The 16,420-nt window shown below is 42.1% G+C and overlaps 1 protein-coding gene across 3 annotated transcripts in view; it reads right to left on the minus strand.

Annotated features, from left to right (window-relative positions):
- Positions 1–13,144, minus strand: part of SH3KBP1 (SH3 domain containing kinase binding protein 1) — a 229,643-nt gene extending 216,499 nt beyond the window's left edge. For all 3 annotated transcript variants that reach the window (XM_054189028.1, XM_054189020.1, XM_054189011.1), the window contains exon 1: positions 12,599–13,144. Coding sequence is in view for 2 of the 3 variants with exons in the window: in XM_054189020.1 (XP_054044995.1) it covers positions 12,599–12,602 (4 nt within the window). In the remaining variant the exon portion in view is untranslated. The remainder of the gene's footprint in view (positions 1–12,598) is intronic.
- Positions 13,145–16,420: the final 3,276 nt, after the last annotated feature.

Consider the following 16,420-nt stretch of genomic DNA (forward strand, 5'->3'; position numbering starts at 1 on the left):
ACTGATGCATTACTAACTGTCACAAAAAGATGTGTTGTACAACAGTGAGAACCTGGACTTAATGTGGAAGAGAAATAAACAGCTTTTTTTCTTTTTTTTCCTCTAACCCTCTTTTACATAAACCCAAGCATTTCAATCTACAAAACCTTGCATTCAGAGGAAGGTCAGGCCTAGTATGGAACTCCTCAGCAGTTTCATAATTTATAAATCAAATGAAAGGACACTTACTATCGTGCTTCCCCATACAACAGAATGTCAGGCATTACAGAACCTATAAAAACTGCGTGTGTGCTGGGGCTCATAGCTCTAAGTACAAGAAATCAGACCATAGGTAATTCGCGTTTCACCACTACGGTCCAACACAAGACTTACATGCCAACATTAAACCTTCTTCACTAACCTTTACATCATACTGAGAAACAGCCAAAACCGACCTGAGATGTTAAAAAAAACCCTTAACTTGCTCAATTATGTGAGCAACAATGGAAGGCTGGGTAGGAGTGTTTGGAGAAAGGACACATTTGTTTAAAATAACACCTTTACCACCCACCAATATCATATTTTTGCTTGATTAATAATGAAGTCTCATAAGATTGCTGTTTATAATTCTTAGCAACTTGTCTTTTTACTTCGGGTTCCTTTATTCTCCTTCAACTGTGGTAAGAGCAATAGCGCTAAAAAAACCCTTCTGTTTTAGAAACAGAAATTACTGCATATGAAGATTCACAAGTTCCAGACAACCTTTGGGCAAATAAAATTAACTATCATATCAGATAACATGTGTTGACCCTGTGCACTAAAAAGCTTTCAAATTTCAATTTTAGAATTCAGGATGCAATTTTGGAGAAATAAGTTTTAGATGGTATCTTTAATGCCTCTGTTTTCTCAGCTAAAATCAGTTTCTGCGGATAATTTCTTCTGAATGTCACAATAAATGGAATTCATAAAACAGCACACCTTTTTTTGCTCTTATGAACAAAAATGTTCAACAGCTTCTCTGTTTTGCTTTCATGATGGTTTTCAAAATCCCATGTGTCAATTAGGCCTAAGCAAGGAGGCACTTCCATTAACATTTATTTTCATTTCCTCTTAGAGAAATTCCCTGGATTTTGAACAAGGCAAAGCCTTTCAGAAAGCAGAGGTTATGCTGTGAGTAGAAGACACAGCTCTTCTAACAAGTATCTCTGGTAGCAGGTTAAAGAACTCCAGAAGTCTCCTCCACCAGAGCAAGCACACTTCCAAGAGATCTTCTTTAACACTTATGACTAGAATAAACCTCCAAAAAGGAGATACTACACAGAACTCCTCCTTAGAAGAACAATCCTGAAAGCATAAACTGATGCAAGCCAAAGTACATCTGAAAGCTTGTTACTGACTTTCATTGCAAGCAAGAACAGCTTGTGACCTGATGACAGCTTTGCTCCAATAGAGAATTTGAGCCGCTATGTGCTGGTTGAATGCAAATGTTCAGCAGAGCTGCGTATGGAGTGAAAGCACAAACAATAGCCAGCATTTAGACAGAAAAGCCCATCGTTGCATGGAGGATGTGAGAAGAAAGGGGAGGAAGTGGCAGGATGGAGTGCTGTGGAACCCAAGTAAACATAAACAGAGGCAATGAACCCTATTGTTTTATAAAAAATTATTCTTTTGACAACCTCCTCCTCCCATCCACCCCCAGTTACCAACACTGGTACTGTCTGGAACAGAACAAAGCGTGTGGACAAGAAAGCAACAATAAGACAGATTCTACTCGAGACAAGCAAAAGCTCCTCAGATTCTGGCACAGAATCTTTCTATGGCATCCAGGAGGCAGCGTGCAGGCTAAAACCATATAACCAATAGAACTAGAGAGGAGAGAGATACAACTGTCACTGAATGTTATTTACTTTGACCATTTCTTTCAAGGCCAAACAGAAAGTTCTACTGATCCCTCATCTAAGAAAAAGGTTCTTGGTCTCATCCATTTGAAAAATCTTCTAGTGACCTTCCCTGGTTTCCAATGATCCAAGTTCTTGGACCTAAGGAAATCGGAAGCCAAAACTTATCCTAAATGTCAGAGGGTCAAGAGAGGCAAAGAACATTTCTTGTATTTAAGATCTCTGCCTTGTAAGGCTGCATTTACATCAGCTCCTTGGTTTTGGTTCTTGAGAGAGACACTGACAGGCTTAAACAGACAGGAACTGAAATTCTACTTAAAATAGCAACATCCTGCTTTTAAGTTCTCCAAATTAAAAAAACATTGGAACTTCAGCATTTGGCTTTGCCGACTTCCATAACCTGTCTTTCTCCACGCACCAAAGGCACCACTCTTTCATCAGATAATATCAAAAAGGTAGCTGGCAAAACACAATGTGCAACACGCACCTCAGCATTTACTTCCAGGATACCAATCCCGACTCTGAAAAAACTCAGCAGACTAAAGCAATAGTCTCTAAAAGACAGCCAATCCCTCTCCTTCCCGAAATGGTATTTATGGGAAACCAGCTGAAGGTTTCTTGTTTGTCTAATTCTGAACCAAAATTCATAAAGGATCACCCACAATTCTGCTGTATTTCACACCAGATTGTCTTCAGATTTCTGACAATCTTTGCATCTTAATATAGGGAGTTTTGAGACCGTGTAAGTGAAGTAAATAGGAAAGTTTTCTAAAAAGAGAAGTAGTGTACTTGAAAGGTAGATGAAAGAGAAGGAAAGATGAATCTGAAGGAAATGTGTATGAAAAGAAGAGATGGCAGAGCATCGGGTATCTGAACAGAAAAAAAAGAAAAATAGGTGAAGAGCGTCTTTTCTGAGAAACAGGTGAGAAACAGTGACGTAGATTAAAACAAAACTAAACCAAAAAAACCCAAAACCCAAACAACCCAAACCAACAACAACACACAACTTACAAGGGGAAAGAAGCATACGTGCACTTCTCTAAGTGATAGGAAGAGGAGCAACTGCTTTCTGACAGAATGAGGCGAAGGAACAAGAAAAACACAGGAACAAACACAACTGTTTTCTGCACATCTGTGAACAAACTATCAAATATATTGCAGAGGAATACATATTAGTAGATCTCTCAGAACCAGTGCAGAAGACTTTGAATTGTCAGATCGTAGTTCATCATGAACTAGATGGCATCTTATCTCAATCTTCCATGAACCACAGTCAGATAATTGAGATGTCAGCTAATCAAAAGTACTATTTACAGGTGCTTCACACACAAAAAATGTAGTCTTTAAAATAAGTAGCATGCTTAATACAAATCAAAGTGAGCAATTCTGAAAGGCAGTACGAGGTGACAGAACAAATACCACTCAAGTTGACCTCAGTGGTCAAAGTAAAACTGACAAGTGTATTTCAACTATTTTTAAATTCAGCTAAATAAAGGTATTTGATGAATTAAATGATCAGCAGATACAAAGGACTTCAAAAGTTTCAAAGAAAATAAAGATCTTTCCTGTTTTGTAAGAGATTATTGGATGGAGGAGGAACTAGCAGCTGTCCAGATAAATGAACATTAAAAACAATTGTAACAAAAATCAACAGCAACAGTAGCAGTATGATTTCTCTCCCAGTTGAAAGGCTGTTTCTTGCAACAGAAAGAGCTGCTCTTGCTTCTACATATTAGTTGGCTGTTCAAAGGTACGTTTCTTTTCATCATACAGAACACTCAATTCAAGCCTTCAGCAGCCTTCAGTCAAGCAAGGAAGAAGTCATAAAAGGTATTTCTTTCTGCTGTATTAAAACCTTCCATCAATAACAGTAGTTAACTAAATTGGATTAACTATACTCAGAAATCCCTCTATTAAATACATGCTACCTCTACAAAGTTGGACCAGTTCTGTACAGATAGCTAAACTTGGCTCACTATGACCAGTAAGACTCACAGACTGATACATAAAGAAAGCAACTGAGAAGCTAGTCAAATGTATAAGCCAACTAGCTAAAATCCAACAAAATCCACAAAAAAGCTTCAGTTCTGTGTCACCTGAAAAATTAACTACGTTGTTAAAGTTACTAACAAAAATAGCTACAAAGAACACATTTCCGACATTACGAATATAGCAATTAACAATGAAATCAAGATAAAAAAATAATCTAATGTCAGACTGAGATTAATGACTGAACTAGTCAAATAATTAGCTCAATGCAGCAAATCTTAAAATGAGATGAAAGTTAAATGTTACCCATTTCATTAAATTAAAACACAACAAAAGCACAAAAGTGTGTCACAATCATTCCAATTACTAGTTGGAGACAGTTTAAACCATTTGACCTCAATATCAAAATATTTAAGTCTGAACCAACTCTAGACTTCAAGATTGCATAGTGATTAACCTTTTCTTTCCACAAGCAATCTAAAAATACAGGTATAAAAAAGGCTTGTAAGCTACCACACCAGTGCTCTCAACAACTGTTGATAGCTTGATGTTTCTTTGAACAAAAATTAAAATTTAAGAATAAAGTGTGGCACATGCCATTAAGGAAAAAATCTTTAATATCATGAGGGCTCACAAATTTGCAAACATGTTTTGTACTCTTCTGGAACCGGAATTTAAATTTCCATTGTATCAGCAAGTGAAGTCCCACACATTGCTTGTTACCTGGCCAGTCATCGCATGGTGCAATTTTCTTTTCCCAGTTAATAGGACCATACCCTGTCTGGAAGTACTGGTGCTCACTCTCAGATGTTCAGAAATACCCATTGTCACAAACTGCTTGATCGTACACTCAAGGCAAGGCTTCTCAAGCTTAACCTTGACTAGAGGGCTTCCCTCTCTGCACCCATTTCTCCTTCTCTTCCCTTTGCCCAGTCGTTTAAAAGTTGATGGGAACAGTCAGGTTCTTCTAGGGTTTGGTTTTTTTGGTAGGAGTTGTTTGAAGGGGGGTTGGCTTGTTTGTGTGGTTTGGGTTTTTTAAATCTGATCATTTAAGCAGAAAAGGTGGATACTGAACAAATACTGCAATTCTGCAGACTCACTGAAATACAGTACCCACACTATTTCATAGGCAATTAAGATGGTCCTGCCCAGAGTGAAGAGTCTTGATATGACATTTTCCCATAAAGCTGTCAATAAGGACACATTCGTAAGAAACGGCCAATGAAAAAGAAAAATATCTAGGTAATCAATCTTCATGCACAAAGCATTCAAATATTGCTTATAAATAAGCATCGCCAGTCTTCCAAAGCAAGTCATTAATCCTTACATTTGGAAACATAAGACCAAAGCTAAATCACTTTTTTATAAATGTTCTGAATTTGACAGCAAAAAGTTTTTTAAACCTTGTCATAATGAAACACCAAAATAAAGGCATCTTTTTTCTGAATGCGCTTTGGAACTTCTGGTGTGCCCTTTTACAGTGTGAGACAGAGAGAAGAGCATTAACAGTTCAATAAGTGCTCAGTGAGACCTCAAAGAAAGAACAGCAGGAATGAGCAAAACACTGAAAAATTAAGCTGAGGTCTTGAGGCTTGCCAGTTTTATATCTGCCACAAGGATAGCAAATTTTCAGTGCTACACAAGCCTGTCACAGGAAAAAAAAAAATCCACTCTGCTAAGTTACCACAGTATTAAAAATGTTTCTTGCCAGTGGTGAGGATGAATCAGCAACTACAGACAAAGGAAATATTTGATTTAAACCTGAGTTGAGAGTTCTCGAAAAATGGTTTTACATTTGGCTGAAAAATGAGAAGTCCTGTACGTGTAATACTTCTGCTACGTTTAACTAAAACCTTTATAAATCCAACTATGTTGGACTTATACTACATCAAAAGACAGTCAGGCTGACGCTGGCAGTGGATACAGCATGGAATAGCACCAGCAGTTGCACTGACCCCCAAGAACTTTTTCCCACAAAACCAAACCAAAACAAGCAGGAAAATACCCTGAAGTGATTTTTGTGTGTGTTTGTTCTGAGACCTCATTATCAATAAAAAGCAGCAACGTGTTGCTTTGTAAATTAACAAGCAAGTTCCTTGAAACTGCAAGCAGAGGACACAACGTGTCAGGGGAATTTCTATTTTGCTGGGGTTTTTTTGTTGGTTTTGGTTGGTTTTTTTTAAAGGCAGGTCACATAAATTCACTTATTACAAATTACTCGTGGGACACAAAACACTTCATTTTCAAATATGAGCAGCGTGACCATTGAAAGCTAATTAAATATTGATAGATCATTGAATGGTTTGGGTTGGAAAGGACCTTTAAAGATCACCTAGTCCAACCCCTCTGCCATGGGATCAAGTTGGGCCTTGACTTGCAACACATGCAACGAATCTATATTGACATTTTTGAAAAAGCCGTAGTTCCCTAGGGAGTTGCGCACCAATGCTGACTTTGGTCTTCAAGTAAATGAATAGACTTACACTGCTTTTGGTATGAGATGGTTTCAATCATCAGAAGTGATTTAGCTGCACAGTATGAAAGAGTGAGAAGGAGATAAGAAGAAACTTTTCCCATCTGTACAATTATTCTAACGAAATTCAAAGGCAGAGTTCAAAAGGCACCTCTTTACACTGACACTATCAATTCATTAGAAGCTAGAGATATTTTCCACTTATAACTCTTCAGCTTTCTATACTGCATTATCCTTGTTGCTAAAGAGAATTGTTTCAGCACAGACATAAAATTTCTGATCCACAACTCTTCATCCTAAAACAGAAGCACAAATTCTCAGTGACACCCCCATTGGAACACAAATTGCTATAAGAGTGAGAACAAAGATATCCCTTCCCCCTCCACCCTTCATCATCCAGGATGCTTCTTTCTCTAAGGCAAAGTTATGTTAGGAACAAAGGACAGCTGAGACATCGCAACAGTCATCTCGCCATACAGCTTTTAAGCGGACATTAGCACTGCATTCTCAAGAGTTGGTTTCTACTGATGCTTCTCAATTATCAATAATAAAAAGGGGGGAAAAAGTCAACTCAATTTGCTAATACAATCCATGACTACTGAACTGCAGTACTGCATGTTCTCTCACACATAGAGACTTAAAGCTTTTATTGTGTTGCCTCTCTGTGTGAGGCAGACTGTCAGCAATTACTTTTACATTAGCTGAATTACTGAATCTTGATATTCACCTCCTCTCTTGTTCCCCTCCCCCTAATATATTCTTTCATCATTCCTTAGCATACAGAACACAGATATGCCCCACAGCTACTTCCTGCTCTTGCATCCAGGGAAAACATCCACTCCCTGGTCCAGGATTTTTTATTCTGTGCTTTTAAAAAAAAAACAAAACAAAACACATGGATAGTAACCATACAAAATCCATCATCATTTTGATGAGCTTGCTCTATTACAGCAGTATCAGAACAAAACAACAGATACCATCTCTTTGGCTGTTTTCTCTCCTTTGATCTCATCAGGGTAACCTGCTTTCAGCACATCAGTGACCTCTAACATTTCAGACCTGAAATTTCAGCTGCTCATTTCACATGACCAAGCTCTCCTTTTTCTCCTCCTAACACATGCGTCCCTTCGCCTTCAAGTGGGAAAGGAGTCAACACATTATCTACAAGGTCGATGCTGATCTGCTGTATGAATTCTGATACACTGCTGGTAGAATGATTACCAGCAGTATTCTCAGAACAAAAAACTCTCTAACATCCAGTGAATAGCAATTACAGAAGAAGCAATCTGAATAACATTACAGATAAATTGTATATATTGCATTAGTAGCAGTTTAAACAGAAATATGTATGCGCTCAGCATTAATATCAAAATAACACTGCTTCCTAATAAAGTGTTTTAATTACTACATATACTTCCTTAAACCCAAGCAGAAAAAAATACCTTTTCTAGAAGCTCTACCATAATTTTCTACATATGAATCTTTGATTAGCACAAAAAGGAGCAAGAACTCTGCTGTTTTAAGAAACCATCTATTTTAAGTATTTTCTTCTTTATCACACTTTCTGATCTAAAAGCAACGGTTAATATAAAAAGCCAAATATAATGGAGACACTGAGAAGAGCTGCTTGAAAGGGGCAAGCAGAAGAGACACCAACATACAAAAAAGACTGCGCAATCAGAAAATTTTTACATGATCTTTTGTATATACACAAATATTTATATATTTTACATTTCTTGACTTCAGACCCCTATCTTGATCCATTTAGAAGGCAGATCTGACAACTTTTTATGACAGAAACATCATTATCTCTTGATTTCTAGGAAAAAGAGCTTTGTGCCTGCTATTTTTGTATGAAATTTTATATAGGTTACTGAAAATATTTTATCACAGTTTATGAAAACTCCACCTGAATTCAGACCATGAAGACATTCACAGGCTGTATAAATATTGTCACCAAACAACCGGAAATCTGATCCTGAACAGCTCCAAAGCAACTGCCTTGTTGAGAGAAACAAACTTACCAATGACAACAAAAGAATTAACGTGAGTAACACCCCATATAAGGAGGAGAATAAAGACTTTTTACAGGTTGGGGAGGATTTTACACAACATTTCCTATATAAAGACACTTTACAGGTGCTTAAAACCTTATTTAAAAAAAAAAAATCAGTGGAAAAAATCATGCTAATCATCTTTCTTGTGATTTTTCCTTATTCAGCTGAAACCATTCAACTGTTTTCAAGTATGACAAGAATGACACATGCTATTCCCATTTAAAAAGGTCTCACAGCTATTTTGCTGAAAGGCTCCAAAAACTACACCATTTTGGAGAGAGAACTTAAAATTTGTCAGAGTAGTCAAGAACCGCAAGCACACGTACACCACCTTTCATGTGTGATTTATACAACTTCTGCTAAGCTCAGGCCTCAACACTGCTTTCTTTTACATAGGAGTGTAGAGTTGTTAAGAGTTTACCAGCGAAACTCCCCAAGCCTCCCGTTGCAGTGACCACTCCCCAAGTCACACCACGAGTTTTGATGCAAGTGCAGGTCTCGCTTGCTGGAGGTCAGTGTGGCCCCACAGGCAGGAAACGTGCTGAGTGCTCCCTCTGTTGATGCTTCGATAAGAGAGAGGAAGAAAGAGGAAGTGGCACGTCTGAAACGCGTAAAGAGAAGCAGAGAGGGTAAAAAAGATATATAGGTAGGGGTTTACAAGGGAAGCGGGGCAGAAGTTGAGGACAGGGGATAGAGGAGAATTTGTAAAGGGAAAAAGAGAGAATTAAGAAAGGGGAAAAACAGGAAAAGGGGTTGCAACTGGTACAGAACAATCAGACTCTCACGTAGATTCAATTTTTTTGATTACGTATTACTTCTTGGTGTAACATTCCTTTCGTGTGTACAAACTAGCTGTGGTATTTCACAGCAAAGCATCTTTCTCAACCACTAATGTAAAACCATGCAGACAACTATTGTCTGCCAGCATTAGTAATCGGACTGGTTCAAAGGGCACAAGACTTGTTTCTGGATCCAAACTCTTAACTATGGCAACAGCAGAGATGATCAGTGTGATTTCACATAAACAAAACCAATGTAGCCTCTCTTCCCCTTTCCCAACAGAAAAGCTTTAACAATACCTTGAAAAATATTAAAATGAAAAAATACTGATCGTGAAGGCTTCAACTGCTTAGCTTCATAGCAGCATTATTATATAGGACCCACACCTCATTTAATGGACTAAACTATCTGCACTCCGAAGAGGAGCAAAGACTACATAGCAGAAAAAAAAGGATCTTCCTTCACCTACTGCAGAAGTTGGAAGGTCTGTCTTGACTGACAGAAGGAGCTGCACAACATCAGTTGTTTGTGATGATGGCTGTTAAACACTGCTCTCTAGAATTAGACTTGTACTCTGGCAAAGACCATTTTTTTCTTCAAGTAGCTACCATACCTTCTTCTTACTTCATTTTCTGGACCTCCAACTTCAGGAGGACAGTCTGATGTGTGGGCGTGCAAAGCTCTTGCAAATGAGACTGAGGAGTTGTCTAGCCATATGCAATTCTAAGTAGTCTTAAAACAAACAAACAAACACACACACACACAAAAGCAACAACAAAGAAACAACACCCCTACACGCACGCAAGTCACCACAAAACACCACCTCTTCATTTCTCAGACATCTAGTGATGGGGATCCAAGCTTGTTCCACTGTATTCACAACTACCTTTAAGGTCTTTGCCTTAACCCCCTTTCATGTTTAGAGGACTAACACCATTATTTCACTCAGCTCTCCTGACAAGTTCACTCCAAGTGTAAATTAATTCGTTTTAGTGTACTCTACCTACAAGGTCACAGAAGATTGCATAAAACATCAATAAAGCTGTATTGTTTATCAGGTTTGGGGTACATGCTGTAAAAAAGCTTGATGCCATACACTAAACTTTAATATAGACATATGTGTAACATACACATATATGTGCACAGGGTTGGACTAATAACAACATGCAGTGCCATACAGAAAATATAAGTAGTTAAAATGGAAGACATACAAGTAATTTAAAAATGAAACATTAGGAATCTTCAGTGTAGTACGCATAAAGAACTAACCTATTCTTTTCCACATCTAAAATATCTTTCAAAAATGCTAACAATGTTAAAAATGTTTTTAATAAAACTCTGTTTCCATTTGATATCTCCTAGCGAGATTTTGTTTTCATACTACTCATATCTTTACTTCCTTGCACAATTTTTCTATTTGTTTTTAAACTCCAAGAATCACTTACCATTTAAAGATATGAACAACAATGAAACCACATCTACCTTCCCTCCACTCCCGTTTTGCAAAGAAAAGTCTGACTGAATCACAGTGATTTGGGAAAGTCATTATCCAAATGAGTTCTAAAGAAGCCAGATGTGTAGGATCATGGCCAGCCCAGGGGAGGGAAGGTAGGTAAAAGGAAAAAAGATGGCTTTCACTGCTAAGCTACAGGATTCAAAAACCTTTTTAGAGCTCTATCAATGCAAGTTACTTCACTGGTCCTTTACTGCTTTCCTTAATCTTTTCTATTGTGAAGCTAAAAAAAGGCTAATATTTGTACTACAGATTAAGCAAAAATCAGAGAAGTCTTATTGTATCGCAATACAAAGTTAATAAGAAGTAAGTGTGCCGAGAGAGGATAAGAAAACTAAAATAATATTAAAAAAAAAATTATTTCCAGTGCCATGCCCTACTGAAGACTGATTTTGCTCCATTCAGCAGTTACAAACCCTATATCTCATTACAACACTATGTTTAAAGTCTTATCTATTGCTACAGAAGACAGAAGTTGAGAACTTGTGCTAGCTAGCAGGCAAACCAACCCTAACAGAGTCTTCCACAATGCACCAGATTAAATGTGGCGGTCTGGGATGCTGGCCTACTGTCAGCAGCATCAGAATTCACCAAGATCAATACAGCTGAATGAGGTGCATAGAGGTGAGCACATTTCAGCCTGAACTGGAGGACTAACTGAAAGTCAATAGCGAAAAGCTAGTGTTTAATCTTGTAACATACAGGAACAGCATCTGTGCATCACTCTGATAGTATCCCGTAAACTAATCTCTCAAAGAACAAAGGGAAGATTTTTTTTCCTACTCTATTCCCATCGTCTCCGTATTACAACAGGTAAAATTGTGTAAAATGTCTGCCCGCATAATGCGTTATATTCAGTCGTTTTAGTGATGCTGCTCTCAGGTTCCCCCAGAGTCCAACAGCATTTTCGCTACCGTGAGCAAAGCGGGCAGCTGGGGGCCTGAGAGGATGTAAACCCCGGTATTCTGCAGCACCCTTCGCCGGTCGGTGGGTACACCCAGGGCTGCCTACCAACAGCAGGCGGTTTCTTTTGTTCCCTCCAATCCGTCATTTTCCGCCGGGCACCGTGCTGGGCAGAGCGACCCGCGGGCCAGCGCCGCTCCAGCGACGCCCCGGGGCGCAGCCAGCCCGCGCCTGGCACCGCCGCTGCCGCCTCGCCCCGCATAATGGGACAATTCATCGCCCCCCATCCTCCCGCTGCCCACGCCTCCCTCGCCGCACAGGTAGCGGGCGATGCCCACCCCGGGCCCGGGCAAGCAGGCGCAGCCTCTTGCCGAAGTCCGCGGGAGCCACCTCACGGGCAGCGGCTGCCGAGCACAACCGCCCCCCCACCCCACTCCACCCCGCGCAACGCTTACAACGACCCCCGCGCAACGGCTTCAACGGCCGCCCCCTTGCGGCGGGGCTGGGCGTCCCCGCAGGCCGCCCCGCGCCCTCCCCTCCGACCTTCGGCCGAAGGAACGCAACCTGCGCGCCCGGGGCGGAGGTGTACCGTGCCCCCACACCTCCGCCCGGACCAGCGCCACCGCACCCCAGACTGCCCGGGGATGGCTGTGCCCGGCGCGGGGAGGCGGCGAGGCCGGCTAGCCGGTGCACGGGAGGGCTTGTGACCCTGTCAGTCCCGCTGGGGATCGCCCACCGCGGAAGCCCACAGGGGCGTCCGACCCTCGCCCCGCCGCCGCAAACCCCGACCTCTCCGCCTGTCACATGAAAACAATTATTGACTCGGCCGGGGGAGGGGAGGAGAAGTTAAAAGCTGTAAGGCGGAGAAGCGGAGGTTGGGGAGGGAGCCGGCCGCCCCTGGCCCTCCCTTCGCGGTGGCAGGCACCCCACCCGCCGGGCGGGAGCCCCGGCCGTTCCCTCGCCGGCCCCCAGCACCGCCAACTCGGAGCCGGCGGCTTGAACTCACCCATTTATGTCGAGCTGGGCTTTGCCTGGCGGCGGAAACAGGCTGAAAGTTTGAGGCGGCTGGCCACGGCAGAGGGGGCGAGAGACAGCCCGAGCCGCCGCCACGGGAAGGAGAAGAGGCTGCTGACAGAGCCGCTCCCTCCTCCGGCGGCCGCCGCTCTCAGCACCCGCTGCAGCCGGGCTGCATTCCGCGTCCTGCTGGCAGCACCTCGCCTTCCCTCAGCATATGTAGTCGTATGTATTTAAAAAAATAAAAATAAAAAATAAAAAAAAAAAAAAAAAAGAAGAAATCAGGCGAGAGAAGGGGCTCAAGCCTTCAGCCCCTACCAGCCACCTGGGTCTCCGCTGCCGCCGGGCAGAGCAGCCCTGGAGAAAGCGCGGGGCCGAGTCCGAGCGCCCGGAGGCGCGCCTGCTGCCGAGCCGCGGAGGGCGGACGTCTTCCCCCTCCGCCGGCCGGTCGGGGCGAGGGTGCGGGGAGCAGCTGAGTCTCCCCCTCGGCGGGCGACTGCTGCTGCTGCTGCTGCCGGGGCGAGCGGCGCGGCGCGGCTCGGCGCTGCGGGAAGTGTCGCGAGACTGCGCCAGAGCCGCTGCGCCGCCTCGGGCCGCCGGGAGCGGCGGCGGCGGGGGAAGGAGGGCGGGGAGGAAGGAAGGGGAGCGGAGCGGCGGGTCCCCTGCGGGGTTAGGGTCGGAGGAGAAAGGGTGCCGCAGCGCCCCGGGCCCGCCTCGCCCGGCCTGGGGCGGAGGGTGGGTGGCTCCTTCCCTCTCAGGCCAGGAAGCGTCAGCCGGGCACGGGAGGGGCAGCGGGAGGGGAAGGGTCTCGCCTTATTTCGGTGCTGGGCGAGTAGGGAGGGCACGTCACGCTCCGGGCACCGTCTGTGGGAGCGGGCGGCCGCTCCCCGCGGCGGGACAGACGCGCACCTCATATTCCCGCCAGCCACCTTCTCCGTCCTCGCGCGGCCCCGGCTGCAGTCCTGCCCCCGGGGCTCTGCCTTCGGGGAGACGGGGAAAGGCAGCGGCAGCTCCGCGGGTGCCCTTCGTCTCGCCCCGGCCCTAGCCGTGAGGGAAGAGGGGGGGCCGGGGGGCAGCCCGGGCCGCACCGGCGGGAGCCGCCACGCTGCCCCCCAAGCCTTTACGGGGAAGGAAGGAAAGGTAAAAAGACAAAAAGAGCAGATGAAGGGTGGCTTCTTTGGTGATGGTGTTTCGGGAAAAAAAAAAAAGAGCAGAGTCGCACATGAGCAGCTGATTGTTCTTCTCAGGTAGTGCAGGAAGATGTGAAATGCATGCTACAATAAAACTGAGCAAAAAGGAGAGCAGTTCACACAGATGAGTAATATTTCTGGATAGAAAGGCACCTACTGAGGCCTTCTTCACAGGCAACTCTTCACACAGGTAAAGACCATCGGAAAAAGCTACATTAGTAGTCAAGGGGCAAGTACTTCTCACCCTGCTTCCACGCAAATACAACAGAGCTTATTTTGAAAAAAGGGGTTTTTTTGAGGCATCTGGCTTCTTGGCTATGAAGATCTGTATTTTTGAAACTGTGACAGGGGTAAGCTGTCAGAGAAAGTTACAGGAGTTTAACCAATGAGAGGCTTAAGTATTTAGACAGCGATGAAACCTTGCTTTTAAATTATTCACATGCTACAGCAGCAATGGAACATTAAGACTAGTGCAGTTTGTCTTTTCATTCTAATCTTTTGCAAAAAAATTAGTTATTGTAATAAACCAAAACCTTCACAGAGATAATACAAATTTTTCAAAAAAGTTCTTAAGCATAATTAAAAAAGGAAATTAAGTTCAACTATGAAAAGGAGTGCAATGGAAATAGGCTGGATGTAGGTGCAGACAGCCTCCAGTTCAGTGTTTCACTGAAAGGTTCAAAGACTTGAACCATCTCAGTATTGTTTTCAGGAACACTGGGACAATAAGTCACAAACCACTGATGGACTTTCCACGACTGGAGGCAGAGGAGAAAACCAGAAAAAACACATTTTATCTTCATACATACAAAGAGCATCTTTTAGCCAGTCACAAGCTACCAGAAAGCCAACATTCAGTCATTCATACACACCTTAAAACAATACTGGTTTCTGTTATCAACAATTCTTCATTGCATAAGGGTATTTGACCTCTATTACCCAAAAAATCTACAGGATTAATTCTGGCAAATTACCAGAATGAGAAGTAGCAGCTTTTACTTGAACATTATGATAAACTATCTGAAACTGTCAAGTCACTCAGAACAAAATTATATCAAATTAAGTAGAATTGATGCAACCACATCCGAGAAGAAGGAAGATATTTCTGTTGTTAGCATAGTAATTTCATACGAAATTTGGCTTTTCAGTGCTCTAGCCGTGTCGTTCAAGGTGTAGAAAATGGTATAACCAAATAATTTAGCTTGGTACATACCAATAGCACTGTAAAAGTGGTAAGGAGTAACACAAAGTAGTCATGTCACAATGTCAGTGTTACGATGCATAGGAGAAAGCCAATTTGATGGCGCTCTCAAACAGAGTCACAATTTCAACTATCACTAAAATGTAATATAAGGAAAGCCAAGAATTTCCCAAAGTAAAGCAGTAACACAGTACATCAGGTTGTTCTTTCCAGAAATTGGAAGAGACTCATTGCAACTCTGTCGTAGTACCTCCAAGACTTAGCTTCCCATTGTTCCTAAGCGAATTTCTATAGGTCTGACCTTGTGTTCCTTTACAGCCTACCTCAATATGGGCATCCCTCATTTGGGGCTTCAGAGTAAACATTGCAATGTATGTGGATTAATCGGATATCTTACTTTTGTGGGGAAAAAAGCTGAATGAATACACATAATAATGGCATTTAGAAAAGCAGCTTGTTGTTACCCGTTAAGGAACCGCTTAGAGAAGCCAAAGACATGTTTTTAAAGTGATATTGATGAAAGTTAGCAACTTTTATCTAAACTGACATGCACTTCAGAACATGATCAGCCACATGCACTTCTGAAGACCACAGTCTAATAGTTGGGAAGCATTATTATTACTACATCCCCCCAGGTATTATTTAAACATTTTTCCTGAGGGGAAAACAAGTGACACCACCTCTCTCCTGTAGCTACTTTACATCACAGTAGACTTACCACACATCAAGAAGTTTTGCTTTCCTATCCAGTTCTAGGATAACCAGCAGATCAGAATAGGAAAATTATTTTTAAAAAATCCCAAATTACTTACATGCAGTGAAGATCAAGAGATCTGGATTATGGCAGATTTAAGTCAATAATGGGGAAAGTTAACTTTTCTCCTTTAATTAAACACTGCAAGTGTATTCTTCCAGCTTCACCTCATTCTCACTCCACTCTGTTAGAGGATCTTAATATTAAACTGACGTGGTTATTCTCACCTCACACTGATGATACTGTATTAAGGGAATTCTTAAAAATGCACACTATTTTACTGAATGTAAGTTTTGGTAAAGTTAGCCAAGCAAATGTGCGTCTTCCCCCATGCTGCCCCTTTATGGAGCAAAAATCAGAGATGCTAAGGATTTTGAATGCCATGGAGGAGACAGACATACCTGCTTTTCAGGGGAGATTCACATTTTATGTCTTCAGAAAGGTAGCTTCTTTTAGGCAAGAAAAGTGTGCCTAGAATGTGGATCAATACTTTGATCTCAAAAAGATGCAATAAATGAAGTTATAGAAGCAAGTGTTATATTAAAAAGTTTCAGAGGCTACACAGATCAAGTAAAATATTCTGAAAATGACACCAAATATTAATAACAACTGAATCAAATCACTGAATTATTTATAAGTAAAAATTTTGTTAAAACATTTATTGTCTGT

Source organism: Rissa tridactyla, chromosome 1, assembly GCF_028500815.1.
Source record: "Rissa tridactyla isolate bRisTri1 chromosome 1, bRisTri1.patW.cur.20221130, whole genome shotgun sequence".
NCBI lineage: Eukaryota > Metazoa > Chordata > Aves > Charadriiformes > Laridae > Rissa > Rissa tridactyla.